General features: G+C 46.4%; 1 protein-coding gene across 3 annotated transcripts in view; it reads left to right on the top strand.

The window, feature by feature from the left end:
* Window positions 1-844: 844 nt before the first annotated feature.
* Window positions 845-23602, top strand: part of HDAC7 (histone deacetylase 7) — a 241346-nt gene continuing 218588 nt past the window's right edge. For 2 of the 3 annotated variants that reach the window (XM_073318376.1, XM_073318374.1), the window contains exons 1-2: window positions 871-951; window positions 19853-20005. In XM_073318376.1, coding sequence (XP_073174477.1) covers window positions 19933-20005 — 73 coding nt within the window. In that variant the 5' untranslated portion in view covers window positions 871-951; window positions 19853-19932. Of the gene's footprint in view, window positions 952-19852; window positions 20006-23602 lie in introns of all 3 variants that reach the window. The other variant, XM_073318375.1, reaches the window with a different exon arrangement.

Below are 23602 nucleotides of genomic sequence, written 5' to 3'. Positions count from 1 at the left end.
TATCCAGCTTCTCAGCACTGTGAAGGCCTGGGTCTCACAAGCTCTAGGTTCAAACCTGGCTGAGCTCTGGCTTTCCTGTATCATCTTGGGCAAGTCACTTGATCTCTCTGGGCCTCAGTTTCCCCCATCTGTAATATAAGGATAATAACCCTTCCTCTCTTTCTTAATACTAATAAAAAATTATGTGACCTCCCCTTGTGTTTCATGCAGAGAATGGTGGGTTAACACCAAATCAATATAATGTCAGCTTTACATGTTAGTTAACCCTACCCAAAGAAGATATTGGACTCTTCCCTCTCCCCTCAAAAAAAAAGAGAGAGAGAAAGAGAGAAAACACTCTCTGATGACAACTTTCCCCCAGCCCACAAACACAAATTTTATTAGCTTAACCCTCTCAGATGCTGCATACCAGATTAGTAACATTTCGGTAACACATTGCTAACATTTGACTCATAGAAACTTGGAAGGCTGGAGTCGGGGGAGGAGGGGAGCACTTTGGATTCCAATTCCTTTTTGTTTTTTAAATGTCAAAACGTCCCTTTGCTTAATCAAAAAAGAGCTTTGCATCTGACAGTTTCCATCATCTTGCATTGTGCATGTGTTATGAGGGGTTGGTGGGGAGTGGGGCTATGTGTGGCCAAGAGAGGCACCCAGAACAGCTTAGCTAACTTTTCTTCTTCAAGCCTTTTTTTTTTCTGCATTCCCAGGGCCCGGTTGGCCAGGCTTTCTAGGTTTGATAAAGCATTTCCTTCCATTGTCATTCTATACGGCCTCTGGGCCCTTCTCTCAGTCCCTCCCCTTCTGCCTTCCTCTCTCTCTCTCTCTCTCTTACTGAACCTCAGCGAATCTTGTGATATAAAGAAAGCAACTGCCTCCCTTAAGAAACAGCTTGAACAATGAGACCTCATCTTCAAGGGCTTTAATTCCTCTGGATGCAAGGACTAAGTCAGGGTGAGTAGCCTGCCTATTGTCCTGTTGGTCACTGGATCTTCTGCAATTATGACTGTGTTTCTGCCTGCAGTGAAATAACTGTGAACATGGTAGGTGTTTTTTCCCACTGTGGGTAGGTCCTGGGCTCCTCTCCTATTTCACTTGTGTGGAGGAAGGGCAAAAGCTAAAGTTTCTAAGCATGTGAAAAACACCGAGCACTGCTTGGGATTGTGCTGAACTTTGGATGTATGTGAAAGAGTAAAATGTCCCTGCCAGATACAGTGGGCAAAATTCTGCTCTCAGTTACACCTCTGTACATTTGGAGTCACTCCATTGGCTTGCTGAACAGGGGCCCACCTATGCAACTGAGCAGACTCTGGATTTTCAGCAGGGCAGGAAGGATTCTTACCTCCTCAAAGTCTCAGAAAAGAAAAACAAATATTATGCAATACAGCTTGGAGTGTGATCCTGAGCTGGGCTCTGGGAGGAAATCTTTCTCATTAGTATTGACAAGGTGTAATCCCAGATGCAATGTTTTAAAGGACCCCAAAAAGAGATGCACTTGCAGTGGAAACCCCAGTATCATGTCTGACAGAAAGAATATTAAGATCCCCAGATTACCAGGTCTGAGTTTAAGAGACAAGAAGTTCAAGGGGAAGATGAGTTGTCTGGGCACCGCAGCCTTCTCCTGCTGACACGCATATCACCTCTGTTACCTGCCTTTAACAGACTCTTTTCCAGTCTGGCCGCATGTGAATTTGACCTATTTTGTATGTGAGATAGAATCAAAGGGAACTATAAGGGAGGCAGAGGAGGTTTTCAGTGACCTGAAGCATAGCTGTGCTAGTATGGAAAGAAGAAATGGTTTGCTAGCAATGTTTGGGGAATGATCAGCTTCACCCATTGCCACAAGAAACACTAGGGCTCAACATCTGTGGCATCTCATGGTGCTAAAATACTATTTCATGTGGATCATAATCCACCAAACAGAGCAGATTTTGGAGACAGCTAGGTCAGCTGGGGGGTGTGGAGGGCAAATTCAAGGGGGGTTCATAAACATTAGGGGCCATTATAGATAATATAGATCAGCCCAGCTCCCCCAGATGTATTTTAGTTGCAGACTGCCATTGCTGCCTTCTAAGATGCCTATTGTTGCTTTTGCCACATCTCTTGTTCGGAGTAAGGGACTGCAGAGTTCATCATGCTACTGGAATGGAGCTTGTTGAACCAGCAAGAGAGGGGAAGGGAGGAGTTGGAAAGTTTATAAAACATGATTCTGTGCAATGTGATGACTTATGAAGACCCCACAATTTTCTCTGGACACTTCCTTTATGTCCCTGACTTTCTACCACCTACACCAGGTCCATTTCTAGGGAAGGGAAGAATGGGATGGGATACAGGAAGTTATGAGTCAGACACCAACTCCCTCAGTTGTCCAAAATTCCCATCATTGCTCCTGGAGGCTAATCCTTATCCTGCCTGCAATGTCTGAAGGATGGTGAACACAGACAGAAAAGTTTCAGAGTAGCAGCCGTGTTAGTCTGTATTCTAATACAGACTAACACGGCTGCTACTCTGAAACCTGTCATTATGCAAGACACTGCATTTAGCCGTATGGAGTGGAAATCTATCAACTTCATGAAAAAACTCGTACAGATACAAACAGACATCATCTTCCTTTCCAAATGCAAACAGATGGACATCAGACCAAAAGGACTGAAGGTAAAAAATCCACTACAATCTACATACCACACAGACTATGCTGACAGCTTGTGCCACACGCTCTCAAAGAAACAGACAGAAACGTGTGTGCTGGGAGGTTCCCCTCTTAGACATAACAGCATGTCTTTTGTTCTTTACACAAGAAACCACACAGGCAGAGTTGGGTCCCAAATGATTGTGTTTGCTAAATACACAAACAACATGCTGCCCTAGCTCTATACACACACTGCTGCTCTGACTGATTTCTAACACAGAGAACACAGTGAGCACCACTAGAGGGCTCACAAACTATTTAATTGGATACTATCCAAATCCTGTACACTACCCATCTATTGTCCCAAATTCCTGTCCCTTTCCTTGGGGTGGTGAACCCTTCTACCATTTAGGGAGGCAGGAGTCACTACAGCATGCAGAGATCTAACATTTTTATTGGCATCCTTTGTGGTACGGATAGACTCTTAGTGTCATTGAAAGGAACAGTCAATGACTTGCACGTGAGATTAAGTCCCCACAGCAAACCTACAGCGAGAGCACAAAACCATAAAATGGTCATGGATTAAAAACTGGCTAACAGATAAGTCTCAACATGTAATTATAACGAGAGAATCATCATTGAGAGGGTGTGTATCAAGGGGGGTCCTTCAGGGATCAGTTTTGGGCTCTACAGTGTTTAACATTTTTATCTATTACTAGGAAAAAAACATAAAATCATCATTGATAAAGTTTGCAGATGACACAAAGTTTGAATGAGCAGTACATAATGTAGAGGACAGGACACTGATATAGAGCAATCTGGATTGCTTGGTAAACTGGACACAAACATGCATTTCAATGTGGCCAAATGTAAACTCATATATCTAGGAACAAAGATGCAATTGCCACAGACAGTAACAGTCAGGTATGCGATACTGACAATAAAATGGCTGCACCCAGTTGGGTGAGGAATCTGGGGAAAGCCAAGCAGAAACAACTAAGATGTCTGAACACCAGTGCAAGGAGCCTGGGTAACAAAATAGAGGAACTAGAGGTACTGGTGCAGGAAGTGAAACCAGATATTCTAGGGAGAACAGAACCATGGGAGAATAGTAGCCATGACTGGAACACAGGTATTGAAGAGTATGTGGTATTAAAGATAAAGGTGGTGGAGTAGCACTGTATATTAATGATAATGTAAAGAAGTTAGAAGTGATGGAATGGATAAAACGGAATCTGTTGGGGTCAGAATCACTTTGGGGAAGAAAGGTAACAGAGGCTCCACTAGGATAGTACTTGGTGACTGTAACAGACCCCCCAGGATTCAGTTTGGATATGGATAGAGACCTCGTTAAAGTTTTGAATTAAATGAATACTATGGGAATTGTTTCAGAGTAGCAGCCGTGTTAGTCTGTATTCGCAAAAAGAAAAGGAGGACTTGTGACCTTAGAGACTAATAAATTTGTTAGTCTCTAAGGTGCCACAAGTCCTCCTTTTCTTTATGGGAATTGTGTGATTATGGGATACTTTAATTTCCTGGACATATATATGCTACTAACATTGGTAGGACTAAGATATTCCTGGATGTGTTAGCTGACATTTCTTCACTAAGTAATCACCAAACTGACAAGAGGTGATGCCACTTTAGATTTAGTATTGGACCTCAGAGAAGAACTGGTTGTGGAGGACAACTTTTGAGTGATCATGAATTTATTTAATTTAAACTAAATAAAAAAATTAACAAAACCAGTCTGCAACTAGGGTTCTTGATTTCAAAAGGCCAAACTTTAAAAAATTAAGGGAAGTAGTCAGGGAAGTGGACTGATGAACTCAGGGATCTGAATGTGGAGGAGGTTTGAAATTACTTTAAGTCAAAGTTGCAGAAACTGTCTAAAGCCTGCATCCCAAGCAAAGAGAAAAAAAATCATTGGGAAGGAATGCATATCAAACTGGATGAGCAAACATTTCAAACAGGTGATTAAGAGAAAGGAAAGGAGACAGAGAAAGGAGAAAGCCTACAAGGAATTGAAGATGGGATAGATTAGCAAGAAAAGCTACCTCTTGGAGGTCAAAATGTTTAAGGAAAAAGTAAGAACTGGCAAAAGCCAAGCACAGTTGGACCTAGGGAGGTGGTAGAATCTCCTTCCTTAGAGGTTTTTAAGGTCAGGCTTGACAAAGCCCTGGCTGGGATGATTTAACTGGGAATTGGTCCTGCTTTGAGCAGGGGGTTGGACTAGATGACCTTCTGGGGTCCCTTCCAACCCTGATATTCTATGATTCTATGATTCTATGACCTTACAACGTACACTAAAGTCAATTAGTAAACAGTTCTTTAGCTATATAAATAAAAGTAAAACAAGGAAAGAAGTGGGACAGCTAAACCAATAAGGATGGTGGTGGAGGTTAAAAATAATCTAGGCATGGCTCAACACCTAAATGTATATTTTGTCTTCGTTATTAATAAGGGTAATGAAGAGCTTGGGAGCAGTGTCAGGGAGGCTAATGGGAACGATGATATGGAAATAGAAATTACCATACCCAACGTGGAAGCCAAACTCAAAGAGTTAAACTCAGGGGCCCGGATAATCTCCATCCAAGAATATTAAAGGAACTGGCACATGAAATTGCAAACCAAATAGCAAGGATTTTTAATGAATCTGTAAACTCGGGGGTTGTACCCTATGACTGGAGAATTGCTAATATAGTACCCTATATTTAAGAAAGGGGGAAAAAGTGATCTGGATAATTACCGGCCCTTTAGTTTGACCTCACTTGTATGCAAAGTTTTAGAACAAATTTTGAAAGAGAATAGTTAAGGACATAGAGGTAAATGGTAATTGGGATAAAATATAACACAGTTTTACAAAAGGTAGATTGTGTCAGACCAACCTGATCTCTTTCTTTGAGAAGAGAACTGATTTTCTAGACAAAAGAAATGCAGTAGAACGTGGATTTCAGTAAAGCAGTGGTCACCCACCTTTTTATGCACAAGATCACTTTTTGAATTTAAGATCAACCCAGGATCTACCCCACCCTTTCCCTGAGGCCCCATCCTTTCCCCGGGGCCCAACCACACTCACTCCATTCCCCCCGCTCTGTTGCTCACTCTTCCCCACCCTCACTCACTTTCACCGGGCTGGGGCAGGGAGCTGGGGAGCCCGAGTGAGGGTTGCAAGCTCTGGGAGGGAGTTTGGGTGCACGGGTCAAATGGTCACACTGCACCTAATTTCATAGAATCCATTGGATCTTTCATATGTTTTACTTTTTATTAGTGTCATTTGTGGTTTATAGATCCAAAATCCTTCAGGGATTGTCACGAATCAGTGTAACATTCTTAACTGTGGAGTATTGTCAAGGAGTCACCGGAGTGATGCTCTGGAACTACTCCCTACAAAGCCAGTCAGGACTCTGGGGAAGCATGCCTCCTCTCCCTGAGTATACTGTCTCCAGGGGAAGAAGCTTACACAGCTTCAACCTTCCTGGGTCTGACCTCAGAGCATTCAGCATCCCCTTCCACACTGTGCACTTCCCGCAGCGAGTCTGTCCAGGGGAAGCCAGAGGGCCCTGCACCCCAACTCTGCAGTCAGATGTGACTCTCAGCCAGCCAATAAAATAGAAGGTTTATTAGTTGACAGGAACACAGCGTAGGTCAGAACTTGTTAGCACAGAAATCAGTGACTTTCAGCCAAGCCCATCTTGGCGGGAGGGGAACCCAGAGCCAGGGCTCTGGCCCTCCCCCTGGGCCCCAAGCCAGCCAAGACTGACTCGCTTCCAGCTGCCTGGCTCCTGCCCTGCCTGTTGCTCCTCCTCCGGCCTTTGTCTCACTTCCCGGGCCAAGAGTCACCTGGTCGCATCCCCATCCTGGGTCTCAGGTTACGAAGGGGCGACCATAGCATCGGTGCAGGCACCTGGAGCAACCCCCACAAAAGTCACACACGCTTATTCCCACCACCTAGACATTGGAAACTGAGGCACACACAGCATTCATGCAAAACAGTAAGACTCACATAGGCTGCAGGGAATTGGGGTGCAGGAGTGAGGGGTGCAAGCTCTGGGAAGGAGTTTGGTGCAGCAGGGGGCTCTGGGCTGGGGCAGAGTGTTGGGGTGCAGGAGAGGGTGAGGGGTGTAGCCTCTGGGAGGGAGTTTGTTGCAAAAAAAGTAAATGCAATTTTGGTTCAGATCATCAGAGGCATAGCACGCAAGTCAGGGGAGGTGACCGTACTGCACTGTTTAGGCCTCAGCTGGAGTACTGTGCTCAGTTTTGGTCACCGTTCTATAGAAAGGATGTAGAGAAACTGGAAAGGATCCAGAGGAGAACGACAAAGATTATCAAATGCAAGCCATATGAGCAAAAGGCTGAAGGAACTGGGTGTGTTTAGTTTGGAAAAGAGACGATTAAGGAGGGACATGATAGCAGTTGTCAAATACTTGAAATACTGCCATAAAAAGATGGAGAAAATTGTTCTCCCTTGCCACAGAGGGCAGAACAAGAGGCAATAGGTTCAAACTACAGCACAGCAGATTTAGAGTAAATCTCAGGAAAAACTTCCTAACTGTAAGAACAGAACGACAATGGAACAAACTGCCTAGGGAAGTCATGGAAGCTCCTTCACTGGCGGTTTGCAAAAGGAGGCTGGAGCCATCTTGGGATGGTTTAGACACAACAAATCCTGCATTTTGAAAGGGGATTAGACTAGATGACACTTGTGGTCCCATCTAACCCTATGGTTCTATGATTCTATGAGTTGATGAGAATCAAAAGATGAGTAAGGAACTAGTTAAAGGGGAGACTGCAACAGTCCATGCTGAATAGTGAACTATCAGGTTGGAGGAAGGTTACTAGTGAAGTTCGTAAAGGATCAGTCTTGGGACAAATCTTATTTAACATTTTCATTAATGACCTTGGCACAAAACATGGGTATGCGCTAATAAAATTTGATGATGACACAAATTTGGGAGGTACTGCCAATAGAGAGAGAAGGACCAGAACAGCACACAAGAAGATTTGGATGATCTTGAAAACTGGAGTAACTGAAATGGAAGGAAATTTAATAGTGCAAAGTGCAAGGTCCTGCACTTAAGGACGAACGACAAATGTTTTTGCTATAAGCTCGGGACGTATCAGTTGGAAGCAACAGACGAAGAGAAAGACCTGGGTATATAAGTCTATCACAGGATGACTATGAGCTGCCAATGTGATGAGGCTGTGAAAAAGGCTAATGCAGTCCTAGGATACATCAGGCAGGGTATTTCCAGTAGAGATAGGGAAGTGTTATTACAAGGTATTGGTGAGACCTCACCTAGAATACTGTGAGCAATTCTGGTTTCCCATGTTTAACAAAGATGAACTCAGACTGGAACAGGTGCAGAGAAGGGAAATTAGGATGATCTGAGGAATGGAGAACCGACCTTATGAGAGGAGACTTCAGGAGTTTGGCTTGTTTAGCCTAACAAAAGGAAGACTGGGGGGGGGGGATACGATTGCGCTCTATAAATACAGGAGAGGAATAAACACCAGGAGGGAGAGGAGTTATTTAAGTTAAAGGCCAATGCTGGCACAAGAACAAATGGATCTAAACTGGCCATCAGTAAATTGAGGCTTTTCACTAGGAGGGTGGTGAAACACTGGAATGCGCTACCTAGGGAGGTAGTAGAATCTCCTTCCTTAGAAGTTTTTAAGGTCAGGCTTGACAAGGCCCTGGCTGGTATGATTTAATTGGGGATTGGTCCTGCTTTGAGCAGGGGGTTGGACTAGATGACCTCCTGAGGTCCCTTCCAACCCTGATATTCTATGATTCTATGAGGCCTCACCAATGTCGAATAGAGGGGAACGATCACGTCCCTCGATCTGCTCGCTATGCCCCTACTTATACATCCCAAAATGCCATTGGCCTTCTTGGCAACAAGGGCACACTGTTGACTCATATCCAGCTTCTCGTCCACTGTAACCCCTAGGTCCTTTTCTGCAGAACTGCTGCCTAGCCATTCAGTCCCTAGTCTGTAGCGATGCATGGGATTCTTCCCTCCTCAGTGCAGGACTCTGCACTTGTCCTTCTTGAACCTCATCAGATTTCTTTTGGCCCAATCCTCTCATTTGTCTAGGTCCCTCTGTATCCTATCCCTACCCTCCAGCATATCTACCTCTCCTCCCAATTTAGTGTCACCAGCAAACTTGCTGAGGGTGCAATCCACGCCATCCTCCAGATCATTAATGAAGGAATTGAACAAAACCGGCCCCAGGACCGACCCTTGGGGCACTCCGCTTGGTACCGGCTGCCAACTAGACATGGAGCCATTGATCACTACCCATTGAGCCTGACAATCTATCCAGCTTTCTATCCACCTTATAGTGCATTCATCCAGCCCATACTTCTTTAACTTGCTGGCAAGAATACTGTAGAAGACCGTGTCAAAAGCTTTGCTAAAGTCAAGGAATAACACGTCCACTGCTTTCCCCTCATCCACAGAGCCAGTTATCTCATCATAGAAGGCAATTAGATTAGTCAGGCATGACTTGCCCTTGGTGAATCCATGCTGATTGTTCCTGATCACTTTCCTCTCCTCCAAGTGCTTCAGCATTGATTCCTTGAGAACCTGCTCCATGATTTTTCCAGGGATTGAGGTGAGGCTGAGTGGCCTGTAGTTCCCCCGATCCTCCTTCTTCCCTTTTTTAAAGATGGGCACTACATTAGCCTTTTTCCAGTCATCTGGGACCTCCCTCCATCGCCAGTTTTCAGAGATAATGGCCAATGGCTCTGCAATCACAGCCGCCAACTCCTTTAGCACTCTCGGATGCAGCGCATCCAGCCCCATGGACTTCTGCTCGTCCAGCTTTTCTAAATAGTCCCAAACCACTTCTTTCTCCACAGAGGGCTGGTCACCTCCTCCCCATGCTGTGTTGCCCAATGCAGTAGTCTGGGAGCTGACCTTGTTCGTGAAGACAGAGGCAAAAAGAGCATTGAGTACATTAGCTTTTTCCACATCCTCTGTCACTAGGTTGCCTCCCTCATTCAGTAAGGGGCCCACACTTTCCTTGACTTTCTTCTTGTTGCCAACATACCTGAAGAAACCCTTCTTGTTACACTTAACATCTTTTGCTAGCTGCAACTCCAAGTGTGATTTGGCCTTCCTGATTTCACTCCTGCATGCCCGAGCAATATTTTTATACTCTTCCCTGGTCATTTGTCTAATCTTCCACTTCTTGTAAGCTTCTTTTTTGTGTTTAAGATCAGCAAGGATTTCACTGTTAAGCCAAGCTGGTCGCCTGCCATATTTACTATTCTTTCGACACATCGGGATGGTTTGTCCCTGTAACCTCAGTAAGGATTCTTTAAATACAGCCAGCTCTCCTGGACTCCTTTCCCCCTCATGTTATTCTCCCAGGGGATCCTGCCCATCAGTTCCCTGAGGGAGTCAAAGTCTGTTTTTCTGAAGTCCAGGGTCTATATTCTGCTGCTCTCCTTTCTTCCTTGTGTCAGGATCCTGAACTTGACCATCCCATGGTCACTGCTTCCCAGGTTCCCATCCACTTTTGCTTCCTCCACTAATTCTTCCCAGTTTGTGAGCAGCAGGTCAAGAAGAGCTCTGCCCCTAGTTGGTTCCTCCAGCATTTGCACCAGGAAATTGTCCCCTACACTTTCCAAAAACTTCCTGGATTGTCTGTACACCGCTGTATTGCTCTCCCAGCAGATATCAGGGTGATTGAAATCTCCCATGAGAACCAGGGCCTGAGATCTAGTAACTTCCGTGAGTTGCCGGAAGAAAGCCTCGTCCACCTCATCCCCCTGGTCCGGTGGTCTATAGCAGACTTCCACCACGACATCACCCTTGTTGCTCACACTTCTAAACTTAATCCAGAGACACTCAGGTTTTTCTGCAGTTTCAATCTTGAGCTCTGAGCAGTCATACTGCTCCCTTACATACAGTGCTACTCCGCCACCTTTTCTGCCCTGCCTGTCCTTCCTGAACAGTTTATATCCATCCATGACAGTACTCCAGTCATGTGAGTTATCTCACCAAGTCTCTGTTATTCCAATCACATTCCTTGACTGTGCCAGAACTTCCAGTTCTCCCTGCTTGTTTCCCAGGCTTCTTGCATTTGTGTATAGGCACTTAAAGTAACTCGCTGATCGTCCCTCTTTCTCAGTATGAGGCAGGAGCCCTCCCCTCTCATGCTCTCCTGCTCGTGCTTCCTCCCTGTATCCCACGTCCCCACTTACCTCAGGGATTTGGTCTCCTTCCCCCGGTGAACTTAGTTTAAAGCCCTCCTCACTAGGTTAGCCAGCCTGCTTGTGAAGATGCTCTTTCCTCTCTTCGCTAGGTGGAGCCCGTCTCTGCCTAGCACTCCTCCTTCTTGGAACACCATCCCATGGTCAAAGAATCCAAAGCCTTCTCTCCGACACCACCTGCGTAGCCATTCGTTGACTTCCATGATTCGACGGTCTCTACCCAGGCCTTTTCCCTCCACGGGGAGGATGGACGAAAACACCACTTGAGCCCCAAACTCCTTTATCCTTCTTCCCAGAGCCACGTAGTCTGCAGTGATCCACTCAAGGTCATTCTTGGCAGTATCTAAATCTTGGGCGGGGGCGTCTGCCCAGGGGCGCTGAGGGTTCTCGGGGGGGTGGCCCAGGTGCTTGGAGACCAGGGACCAGAGTTAAGCCTCCCTAAGTCTGGTCTTTGTCTAAGATGGCTCCGGGGCGGGGGTGGGGAAGGGGTGTTGTACCCATGAGAGACCACAGGAAAACCAGCTTCCCCCCACCCCCACCTTAACTCTGCTGATAGCAGTCACCCTGGGCTTGCAGATTCTGAGTTCAATGCCAATTCCTGCACCCAAACCACTGGCATGTTAGGGACACTGTGGTTGAGGGACCCGGAAATAACCATGGGTGTGGGATCATATGCTCTATTGCTTGCGGTACAAGTACTTGTAATGAAAGCTTCCACCGTCTCCCCTAGGTGACCCAACGTGATATGAGTCTCCTGAGGGTAACAGAGGCAGCAAGGGAGCCCATGCTGCGAGCGTCTGGGTACAGACCTGGTCCTTATGCTGCTATGCTGTGTACCACAATGGTACCAGCAGAGGGAATGCTGGAATGGCATGGGAAAGTGTCCTACCATGGTGGAAGAAATAAGGCAGCCCTCCCTAGAAACCTTTGGCAAAGGATTGCAGAGTAGCTCCATGAAAGTTTCCTGGAGATCTCCATGGAAGATTTCTGAGCCATCACTGTACACATAAATAGTCTTTTCTGGGGGACACCCTCTTTATAGCTGGAGTGGCCACTGGCAAGCAGATACCTACTGCACCTCACTTTTTTTTCTCATATTAAACATAAACTATAAGAGCATGTAACCCCTACAGTGTGCTTGCTATTGTAAATTCATCAGAGATGCCTTCCCCAGCATCACACTCAGACACGACGCTGTCCTGTATCTGGCTGGACTGCTCTGGGGTTAAAAATAGCTCCTGGCTCTCAGGGAGAATGGATCCCCTGCTTGCCTGTCTCCCATTTCCCTCCTCCTCCTCCTCTTCCCCCTCGAGAACGTCCTGCTTGATGTCGCCTGAGGTAGACAAGGACTCAGACTCCTGTGTGGTAGCTATGCCGCATTTGGGGTAGTGGTGGGGTCACCGCTGAGAATCAAATGGAGCTCATTGTAGAAGCGGCATGTTTGCGGTGCAGAACCAGAATGACTGTTCGCCTCCCTTGTCTTCTGGTACTCCTGCTGAAGTTCTTTGATTTTCACATGGCACTGCTTTGTGTCCCTGGTGTAGCCCTTCTGCTCCAAACCCTGTGTGATCTTCTCGTGGATGTCGGCGTTTCTATGGCTGGATAGGAGCTGTGCCTGCACAGAGGCTTCTCCCCCAGACAGACCAGTAAGATTCACCACCTCCTAAGTACTCCGGCCTGGAGTGTGTTTGGGGCATTGAGTCGCCATGATCAACTGGGCTGCTGAGCTCTCCACGCTGATCAAACAGGAAATGGGAATTCAAAAGTTCCCGGAGCTTTAAGCGGGGAGGGGATGTTTCCTGTGTACCTCGCTGCTGTGCAACAAAGTTGAAAACAAGCTCCAGAGCAGTCACAGCGGAGTATTGTGGGACACTTTCTGGAAGCCAATTCAGTCGATTTACACAATGTTGCATCTACATTGCCTCTCTGTCGACCCATCAACATCAAGTTAAGCACCACATCTCTTGCGGAGGTAAAGTAATTAACTCAATGTAACAGGCAACTTAGGTCGGTAGAAGGGATCTGGTCTGCTGACCTAAGTTTGTAGCATAGACCAGGCTTCAATTGCCCCTTCAACTTCACTCCTTTAGTCTTCATGCATGCATCCATCCTTGTGGTCAGTGTCCTCCCCTGGGGCTGGATCCCTGCCAGACTGGCCGTGGCTGTGCTCTTGGACTGCTCCCTGGACAGGTCCCTCCACTCAGACTTGAGTCAGAGCCTGCAGTGGCACTTCCTTGCAACCCAGCTCTGCACTCTCCTTCCAGCAAGCCGATCACCTGTTCAGGAAGGAGTCACTTGCCCCCCTCTGAGCAGAGTTCAGTTTCCCTTTTGAACAGGTTATTATGCCAGCGCTGTAGACAGCTGGGAATCTTGGGACAGAGAGGACAGTTTCTCCTGCCTGCCTGCCTCCTAATCTATCAGGTCTCTGGGGGCCTGGGAATCAGGGCTACCCCCTCAGAGCACTGGAGCTGGCATGTGGAATGAGGAGCCATAGAAAGCAGGACTGTGGACTAGAAGCAGCGCAGTCTTCAGTGAGAGCACTAACTCAGAGTCAGGAACCTTGGGCAATATTCCCAACTGATCTTCCTTTGTACAGTGCTTTGATACAGGTTCAGTATCTAGGGGTTCCTTTTCAACAATACAACACAAACCCATCTCGAGCCCCCACCCAGTGACCTGGAACAGTTACACACCACCCCGTGGGCGCCTCTAAGAAGCAATACTTCCCCACTCACAAGCAATGTAGCAAAGAAACGTTTAATAAAAGGAGGGAAGTAACGCAGCATTAAACTGGGAAAACACCGCAAACAGGGTTCATAAACAAACCATGAGCAAAAGACCCACCCCAAGAAAGTTGGGCAATGTCCTTTTCCCTCAGGTTCTCATGTCCAGTAACCAAAAGTCCCTTTAACGTGCCCGTCCCTTCTCTGCACCCCACTAACAGTTGTTGTCCTTGGTCAGGGCAGACCCAGAGTTCAAAGGTGCATCTGCAGAGTTCACCTCCTACTCTGTGTGGAGGGTAAGAAGGCACCTTATTCACTCCACTGCCCCGGCACTCACTCACCATTCCTCTTTGCCGGCTGCCCTGGTGCCCGATCACCACACCTGTCTGCAGGGCTCCGCTCCTCCCCACCAGCCCCCTTACCAACCAATCACCACACCTCTCTGCCAGCGACCCTGCCAGCCGATCACTGGGATGTGTTCAAGACTCACCACTTAACAAAGCTCTCAATGATTTCAGCTGTTAGCGGGGGGAGCATCAATGCTGGTAAACCCTGGGAAGTCACTTGCATCAGAGACAGTATCCTAAGGCATGTTTAACACTTAGACCTAAATATTGGTAGTGTGTAACAAGACTCTCAGTTGAGTCTTAACCAGCTGTTGTTATACAGAGGGGAGAGAGAGGAAGAGACAAATAGTAACCACAACCCAGACGATGACCCAAGCTCATCTCAACCCACTGAGCTTTGGAATCTATGTCTCCTGCCTAGCAAGTGCCGTTTGGTTGAGGGTGAGTCCCTCAATCAGGGTATGCCAAGCACAGTTCTGCTGCCCTTGATTACCACAACAAGGATAACAACGCTTTATTACTCCTGCCCGAATAACAAGGGGACTGGGCATCCAACACCAGCCAAAAGTGATCATTTGGGCAAGCAATCACATTATGCTGAGCACCTAGGCACGGTGGATGTGCCCATGCAAATGAGATCAGCTCCTGAAGTCCTCTTCCACAGCTCATCACTGTATGTCAATGGAGAGCTCATTCAGACTGTGCTTACAATTAGATGGGCTAGTAGGCAATCAATGTAGTTAGATTAATGCAGTGAGAGTTCAGGCACTGCGTTACTTAAGTCAACCATTTCTGCCTTCATCAGCCATCCCAGAATGCCCCAAACTAACCACTCTGGTCACTGCTGTGAACTCTGCTGCCTAGGGATCAGGTAGACAGGAAGCGCCCCTCCCCCGCCTTAAAAGTCCTAGGAATTTTTGAAATTCCTTTCCTGGCTTGGTGAGCACACCTAGCAGCTCTTCATTGTTGAGTGTAACTGTGCAGCTGACCATGCTGGCTACATGGTCCAGATGCACTCCTGCCTGGAGTAGACAGGAGATATTAGATCTTGCGTGCTTTTGGGAAGAAGAGGCTGTAGAAACATTCACATCTACAAGCTGATTGCACAGGGGATGCAGGAGAAGGGCTATGACAGGGACAAACAGCAGTGTTACATGCAAGCCAAGAAGCTGCAGCAGGTGTACCAGAAGGCCAGGGAGGCCAACAATCAGTCCAGTGCTGAGCCACAGATCTGCCAAGAGCTGCATGCCATCCTCAGTCAGTGGAGACCCCGCCCCCACCCCCCAAGAGCCCTGTGGCTGCTTCCAAGGAGCCCAAGTGACTGGCCCCTGTCATGAACAGTGAGAAGGAGAAGGAGTGTAGGGGGCAGATCAGGGCATCCTGCTGTGCAGTGAGCCAGGACCTGGTTTTGACTCCACTGCAGTCCAACCAGTCCCACCAGTCAAGCACAGGCGAGCCCGATGCAGGGGTAGGAGCCTCAGGTAAGTGGGCAATTTACTTTGAAATTACAGGAAAGAGCACCAAACCTTCCTCCATCCCAGTGCTTCTGAATTTGTACATTTCACCCATCGCTAGCAGTCCTTACACATGAGACTGCTTCTGAATCCAGCAGCAACAAACTGCTTCTGGCTTAGCTGAAAATGTACATGCAGGCGTGTGGACTTTAGGAATGGACACTAGACCAGGTGGAGGTCAATACAAGCCACGGCTGCACCATACCACAGGGGTTATAATAAAATAAGAGGAGCCGGTACATTGTCTCAAAATCACATTAACTAGACAAAAGGGTTTAGATCAAAAATGTGCATCCGTGACATGTTATTACACAAATGACCCTATAATTTGAGGGGACAATCCAATACAGCCATTGTCCTGCTGTCTTTGTCAGACTTTTCTGTGGGCAGCAACTGAGGTGGTGGGAGTCGGGGGAGGGGGCAGTTCAACAAATGCAGAGAAGGGATTGGCCCTGCTTTGAGAAGGAGGTTGGACAAGATGACCTCCTGAGGTCCCTTCCAACCTGGATATTCTATGATTCTATGACTATGCTTGATGTCCCAGAGGAAGGCAAATACAAAAACCTTCAGACCTGGGAGGAAGATTTCCAAAGGCACAGGTAGGCCTCCAGGTTCCACTGACTTTCAACAGGAATTTGGCACTTAACTTCCCTTTGTGCCTTGGAAAATCTTCCTTCAGAACCTTTGTGGATCCATTTGTGTGAGAAAGCCTTGTTTTCTCTTTGTATCAGCCCCCTACATTCCAGAAGCCCATGCCTGCTCTTGGCATTTACCCAATGTGGACATTGGCCAGGTTTTCAATGGACAGATTTTTTCAGGGACATTGCATGCATTCTCCTGGAGAATGGCACAGCAGCAGCAGGCACTGTCTATCTGCCAGGCCAGGGCTGTGATTCTACTTTGGGAAGGACAAGTGGTCAGTCCATGACTAGACGGGGAGCTCTCAGAGCTATAATGGCCAGAGTGAACCACTACTTCAGAAAGGGAGCATCACCAGTATCCAGATCCTGCCCCCAGCATTTGCCCCGAGCCCTCGCTGGGGGAGAGGAATTCTCACCAGTAGGTGATGGAAAGGCACAGAGTGTGCTATGTGGATACTAGTCCAGCATGAAGTAGCCTCCATACCTCTTACCCTCTTTTTGGGGTGGGAAATTCAGGATGATCATAGCAACTTCCTCCTCACCCTCCAAGTAGCTCACTCCACCACTATCTCCACCCTCTGTGAAGCTGTGCTCTGGGGCACTCAGGTATAACCCCTGCTCAGCTATTTCAGTGCATTCTGCCTCCCTCCACCCCTTCCATCTAATGATTGATTTAACCATCTGTCAGAAATATTACAGGGAAAACCCTAAACTGCTCAATGAAGGCCCGGTGGCCTTAGGCCTTTTCACCGTCACAGCTGCATCCATTAATATCTTAACATCCCCAGGGTCCTGGTAGACTCACCTCTCCTGATGGTGCCACCATCTCTGTGCACGTAAGCATTCTGGAAGGAATTGTAATCATAAAACATCTGCTTCTGCAAGAAACCAGCTGGGTCTCTCGTGTATCTGGCATGGATCTCCCATTCTTATCCGATTTGTGTTACAGTGATGGCTGTCATCAGGATTTCTCTGCTGTCAGGATCTTAGGGTATTTTTCACAAGGGAATATGCAGTTACCACTGAAAATGTAGTTCCCTGGTACAAGTGCATTGATTTCTGTGGAGTCACTCCAGAGACTGATTCGGGCATTGATTCTAAAGCCTATTGGGATCTGGGATCTACATTTTTCTCACATAATTTATGGCTGTACATAACCCCTTTCCCCTCTCCCAGCATCCCTAATGTGGTGTATTGAAAACTGTTAAAATTACAAGCTATCACTTTAAGTTTGTAAGAGGTTTCCTGAGCCTGCTTGCAGTCTACAGAGTGCTCTATAGAGAAACAAGCTCAGCAGTCAGTCTTCAGAGAGCCAGCCTGTAGCAAGGGGAGTGGGTGAATTGTTCTTCTCTGTTTTAGGGAGCAGCCTGCTTTGTCTCTGTGTTTTTAGGTCTTTCTGTGTTAAGGTTATGGACTTTAAAAAAATTACGTAGTGTTACAGTGCAACCTTCCAGCAAGAATCTTTACTTTTTTAATCCAACTTCTCTGTATCTATGCTGTGAACATCAGTTGAAACCTCTTAGGGCTTGTCTTCATTACAAAAACAGATGTATTTTTAACGTTACCTAACAAACGTTAAAATCCTAGTGTAGACAAGACAAGTTGCAGTTTTGACATGTGTTAGCAGGTCATGTTGTAGTCTTCCCCTAGGGCTGATCTTGAGTAGCTCACATGGGTTAAAACTCCAACTGTCTTGTCTACACTAGGGTTTCACACGTGTTTGCTAGCAGGTGTTAAAATACACCCCCCACCAAAATGGATATGGATTTAGAGATATAATTTTGCTTGTTTAGACCAGTGCAGGATTTGGCTGTGTCTTGGCAAGTATGCAGTCAGTTGCAAAGCGTAAGAGGCAAGTCCAGCAAGCAAAGGTGGAAGAAGGAAGGTTTGAAATGTGAGGCATTTGGTCGAGGACAAGGTGATCATGTGAACTGGAGTCCACCATTTCTCTGCCTTTCGCTAGCCACTGTCCCCAGCAGCTCTTTGCAGTCTCCCTGAGGAGGGACTTTGTGCTCTGCAGTGTGGATATGGGCAGGAGGCCACATGATGCGGAATGACAATACTTAGCACTTGTAGAGCTTTCTGAGTAGCAGCCATGTTAGTCTGTATCCGCAAAAAGAAAAGGAGTACTTGTGGCACCTTAGAGACTAACAAATTTATTTGAGCATAAGCTTTCATGAGCTACAGCTCACTTCATTGGATGTATTCAGTGGAAAATACAGTGGGGAGATTTATATACATAGAGAACATGAAACAGTGGGTGTTACCATACACACTGTAACAAGAGAGTGATCACTTAAGGTGAGCTATTACCAGCAGGAGAGCGGGGGGCGGGGGTGAACCTAATCAAGGTGGGCCATTTCCAGCAGTAGACAAGAACGTCTGAGGAACAGTGGGGAGTGGAAGGTGGGAATAAACATGGGGAAATAGTTTTACTTTACTTGTAGAACACTTGTCAATCTGAAACATTAACTAAAGACTTCGCTGTTATCAATCAGCTCCTGAGAGGTGCTGATCCCTCACAGATCCCATTCAAGTCACCCTTGATACAACTACACTGCAAACAAATATGCACAGCAGCGAGCTTCAGAGCCCATGTCTACAGACTCGGCTTGTGGTGCTCATGCTATGGAACTAAAAATATCAGTATAGACATTCCTACATGGGCTGGAGCTTGGCTCCGACACCCTCCCCCGTCACCAGGTTTCAGAGTTTGCGCCTTAGAGGATGGGACCTGGGGACTCCAGTGGCCTAACCTCAGCTTCCCTGGGAACGGAGGAGAGTTGATCCCTCACCCCACTGGGGTGGCCTTTAGCTCCCCACACACTGAGTCAAGGTGAGCAGCAGTTCTTCGCCCACCCAGCTCAGGGTCCTGTACATTTTCACATACCATCAGGCAGTTGCCGATGAGGGGAGAGGTTCCCCCCTCCTTCCTGTCTGTCTCAGTCATCTCCCAAGCAGCTGTTGTGCACTTTACTTGGGTATTTCCCACCTGTGGGTGGGTGTCATAGATTGGGCTGTGCTCTGCAGCTGCCTCAGTATCCCAACTTTTTTCTGGAGACAGCGCCATCACCATGTTGTTTCCTGTCTCTGGTTCCTTGGTAAGGAGAGGCAAAGAGCTTATTTCTCTGGCCTGGGCTTCAGGACTCGGAATTTCTCTTCAAGTCAGTAGGACTAGTCACTTCCCTAGAAAAGGACATGGTCTCCCCTCCACTCCCCAGGCATTTGTCTGCCTCCACTGTGAAGATAATTTGATTCCTCTTGGATATTGGCAGGGGGAATTCTAACACTTTTCAGGGTTATCCAGGTTTCTGGGGTGAATTGCTACCATCTTCTTGCAGTATGAGAGACAGCCTGGTCTGCACAAGGGGATACCCTTCCCAATTCCCAGCTGCTGGCAACAGAAGTGCTCCACTCCGGGCTCCACAAGCCCCACTCTTTCCTTATGCAGGCTATCAGTTTACACACCCCACTTTGTTACACTCAAGCGCCCAGTCCCTTATACTCCAGACACCTACGCTATACTCCAATCCACTGCCTCCATGGGAGCAGTGCACCCCAGTTTACCAGTTTCACCTCAGTTCAACACTCTCCTTAGCACAAGGTACCCAGATTTATCTATAGTAAAATCAAACTGAAGTTTATTTAACAAAATTTGAGATACAGATTCAAATAAAAGCAAGTACATGTGTTTGGAAACATAAGTTTACATGTGAAAGAAAAACAATTGATAGCCTATACTTATTAACAAGTTACTTTCTCTTGTCCAATAAGGTATTTCTCACCCAATGGTCAGTTCTTAGTGCTTGCCCAGACTGGAAAGCTGAGATTCACCTTTCAACAGATACCCCCACATGCAGTATGTCTCCTCTGTAACCTGGTGCCCTCTCCTCTTATACAGTGTGACAAAGTTCCTCCTCTGCCTTGGTGAGTCCTGCACTTATTGACGGATTTGCTCCCCTCAGAGATTCACGGCAGCCCTCAGTTTGGCCACTTTTGCTAGTGGCTCAAACTTGCCTTTCACTCAGCTAACTTCATCACTGGCCAGCATGGGGAAAAGGAAGGAGAACAATCCCCACAGTCTCTGCTGGTCCACCTAGTGGGTCAGGGAACAGGCCAGGGACCTTCCCCTCTGGTGGGACCCACAGTCCAGGTCAACTCCTCCCGTATCCAATAGGGAGTTGGGGGGATGTGGGGAACCCAGGCCCACCCTCTACTCTGGATTCCAGCCCAGGGCCCTGTGGATCACAGCTGTCCACAGTTTTTCATGTAACACCTGTGTGATAGCAACAACTGCCTGGGCTACTTCCCCATGGCCTCCTCCAACACCTTCCATATCCTCACCACAGGACCTTCCTCCTGACGCCGGATAGCATTTGTACTCCTCAGTCCTTCAGCAGCATACCCTCTCACTCTCAGCTCCTTGTGTGCCCCCCACTGGCTGAAGTGAGGTCCTTTTTAAACCAAGTGCCCTGATTAGTCTGCCTGTGTTAATTGATTCTAGAAGCTTCTTAATTGGCTCCAAGTGTCCTAATTAGCCTGCCTGCCTTAATTAGTTCCAGCAAGTTCCTGATTGTTCTGGAACTGCCCCTGTTACCTTACCCAGGGAAAAGGGACCTGCTTAATCTGGGGCTAATATATCTGCCTTTTATCTCTCTCCTGTAGCCATCTGGCCCGACCCTGTCACAACAGTTATAGACTATTGTCTCTTACCAGAAGGGGTAACCTATTCAGAGAATTTTCTTTGGGTATTTTTGTCTTTGTAAATCCTCAGGCCTGCACTTGGTCTAGACAGTAAACACAGGGCTGGCTCTGGATGTCCATTGTTCTCAGTGTTGATTGAGTTAGCCCTGAGACCCACCTCACCTCAGGTGACAAGTTTCACTTCAACAGTTTTATAGCCTATTTACAATTCTATATTGTATATATCTCTCAAACTATTTTCCATATAATCATCTTGCAATAACCAGGACCATCAACTTGACCTTAATTTTCAACAGAGACCACACACAAAAGCTCCTCTGGTGAAATATTGGGAAGGTGGCCAGGCACACGGGCAGTACACTTGCCTGACCATGTCTGTGCACATCTCTGTGAAACACTGATGTAGTAGGATTGTCATAGATTCATAGATTCCAAAGCCAGAAGGGGCCATTGTGATCATCTAATCAATATGTCATGTGTTTCCAAATCAAATGCCTTACAGAAGTGTATTTTATGTCAATACTATTACCTTTATCAACCAAACTCGTAATCTCATCAAAAAAGGGGTAGTGCTACAAAACAACACAACGGAGCTGATAAAATAAATTCCTGGGATTGTTTTTTTACCTTTGCTGAGAAATTTTGAAATGAAATAAAACAAAAATTTTCCCTTAGAGTACAATTTGGTTTTCAAGTCCTCTCCCCCATTTCCCCCCCTTTTTAATCCCCCCCTTTTTTCCTACTATTAAAAGGTGGAAAAGGGAAAAAAACCTGAGGAAATGGAGGAAAACCCATTTTCTCTCACTTTTTTACTTTTTTCAACAAGAAAAGTCTAGAATAATGTTTAAAAAGTGAGGGAAAGTATCGCTTTAACTTTTTAAAAACTATTTCCATACTTTTCTAGGTGAAAAAAAGTTTTTAAATGTGTGAGAAAGTGTTTTTCCTTAGTTTAGCATGGTTTTTTTAAAAAAATTCCCATCTTTTTCTAGTGGGGAAAGTAACCAAACATGGAGAAAAAGCCAATAAAAAACAAAAAGTAAAGATCAACATGTTTCAATTTGGAAAACTGAATCTAACCGATGAATGTAGCTGAAAACAAAATGAAGCAATTTTTTTTTGTTTCATTTCAAAATTTCCCATTTAAAAAAATGGAATCTAAAAATGACATTCCCCACCAAAAAAAAAGTTTGGTTGGTTTTTTTTTGGTGAAAAATGTTTTCAGTTGAAAATTTTTGACCAGCTGTACCGCAAACTGAAGAAAGAAAATGCAGAATTAAAGTCCTGGTTCACACACAGCACCTTAATTGTGCTCTGGGGGGAATGGCAGTAGGAAATGAACAGATTTAATAATTTTATTAAGATGATGTTAAAATAAAAAGAAAACAGTACAGAGTTTAGCATAGAAGTTTCTGGTTATTGTGGAATAAAGTACAGATTATCAAGGGGTGCGAAGTTCGGTTTAGGATAAGGTGGCGCAAGGAATACATAATCTGCAATATCCCTCATTTGGGGGTAAAAGGAATCTTGCCCCCCCCAACCAAGCCTGCCCTTTTTCTCTGTGCCCAACAGACCTTTCTACTTTCTACAGCCCCATTGATCTGAGAAGTACTTGTTGATGGTTGGCAGAAAACACCCGTGCTTCACAGGAAAACTGTGTGAGGGTGAAGGTTGCTGGGATCTTCCTGAATGTCTCCTTTAGGAAGGGATCAGAGGAGCCAGAGTTAAGGTTGTGAGTCTGTGTTATGTGAGAAGCTGCACCTTAAGTCTGCATTTCTCGCTTTTCTTCAATTTTTGGATTGTTTTTTCTTGTAACCCTAACAATCTTTTTCCATGGCTCAGGCAGGTGACAACCTTGCAACAGCACCAATGCTCTCATGAGGTTGTTGCAGTTCCCTCCCAGCAGGGTTTGCTGGTCACTTGGGGTTAGGGTGACCACATAGCAAGCGTGACAAATCAGATCACTTTTTTCGGGGGGGGGGGGGGCGGGGAAATAGTTGTGTATATGAGACAAAGCCCTGGTTTTGCAAAGGTCCCAATAATATCAAGACATCTGGTCACCCTACTTGGGGTATGTCTATACTGCAATGTAAGCCCTACGTTAACAGCCCCAGGGTTTGTTAATTTAGGATTTGAGCATCTAGACTCATTTGTAAGCCTAGGTTAGGGATTGTTGAACCCTGGGTCCCAACCTGGGGCTCCAGCATCTACACTGTGTGATGCTGGCCTGAGTCCAACCGTGTGTATCTCAGACTTAGAATATCAGGGTTGGAAGAGACCTCAGGAGGTCATCTAGTCCAACCCCCTGCTCAAAGCAGGACCAATCCCCAATTTTTCCCCAGATCCCTAAATGGCTCCCTCAAGGATTGAACTCACAACCCTGGGTTTAGCAGGCTAATGATCAAACCACTGAGCTATCCCTCCCCACTTCCTACCACCTTCCCAAAATGTGACTGCTCTAGCCCTTTGTTCGTGGTGCAGTGTGGGAAAACTTGACTGGCCACCAAACTTGACTATCCAAAGGACAAAGCAAGTTGGCCCATGGGATTATGGGATACACTTGGTGGACTCCCAGAGCATGAGTCCAGTGGGAATGCATCTACACTGCAAAGCAATAGGGCTTTAACCTGGGTTAAACTTAACTCAGACTCGGACCCACTGTCCCGTGGGGTCCTGGGACCCTATGTCTGAGCCCTGAGTTAGCATGATCTGTGTGCAGACAGAATGGGGGTTAGGCACGAGCCTGACTTCAAACCCTGGGCTTATGTTGCAGTATAGACATGGGAGCTTTTTCAGAACACAGCAGCGCAACTATTCACTGAT

The sequence above is a fragment of the Lepidochelys kempii genome, chromosome 20, assembly GCF_965140265.1.
Source record: "Lepidochelys kempii isolate rLepKem1 chromosome 20, rLepKem1.hap2, whole genome shotgun sequence".
Classification (NCBI taxonomy): domain Eukaryota; kingdom Metazoa; phylum Chordata; order Testudines; family Cheloniidae; genus Lepidochelys; species Lepidochelys kempii.
The sequence above is the reverse complement of the archived record's forward strand: the minus strand, read 5'-3'. Positions and strand labels throughout refer to the sequence as shown.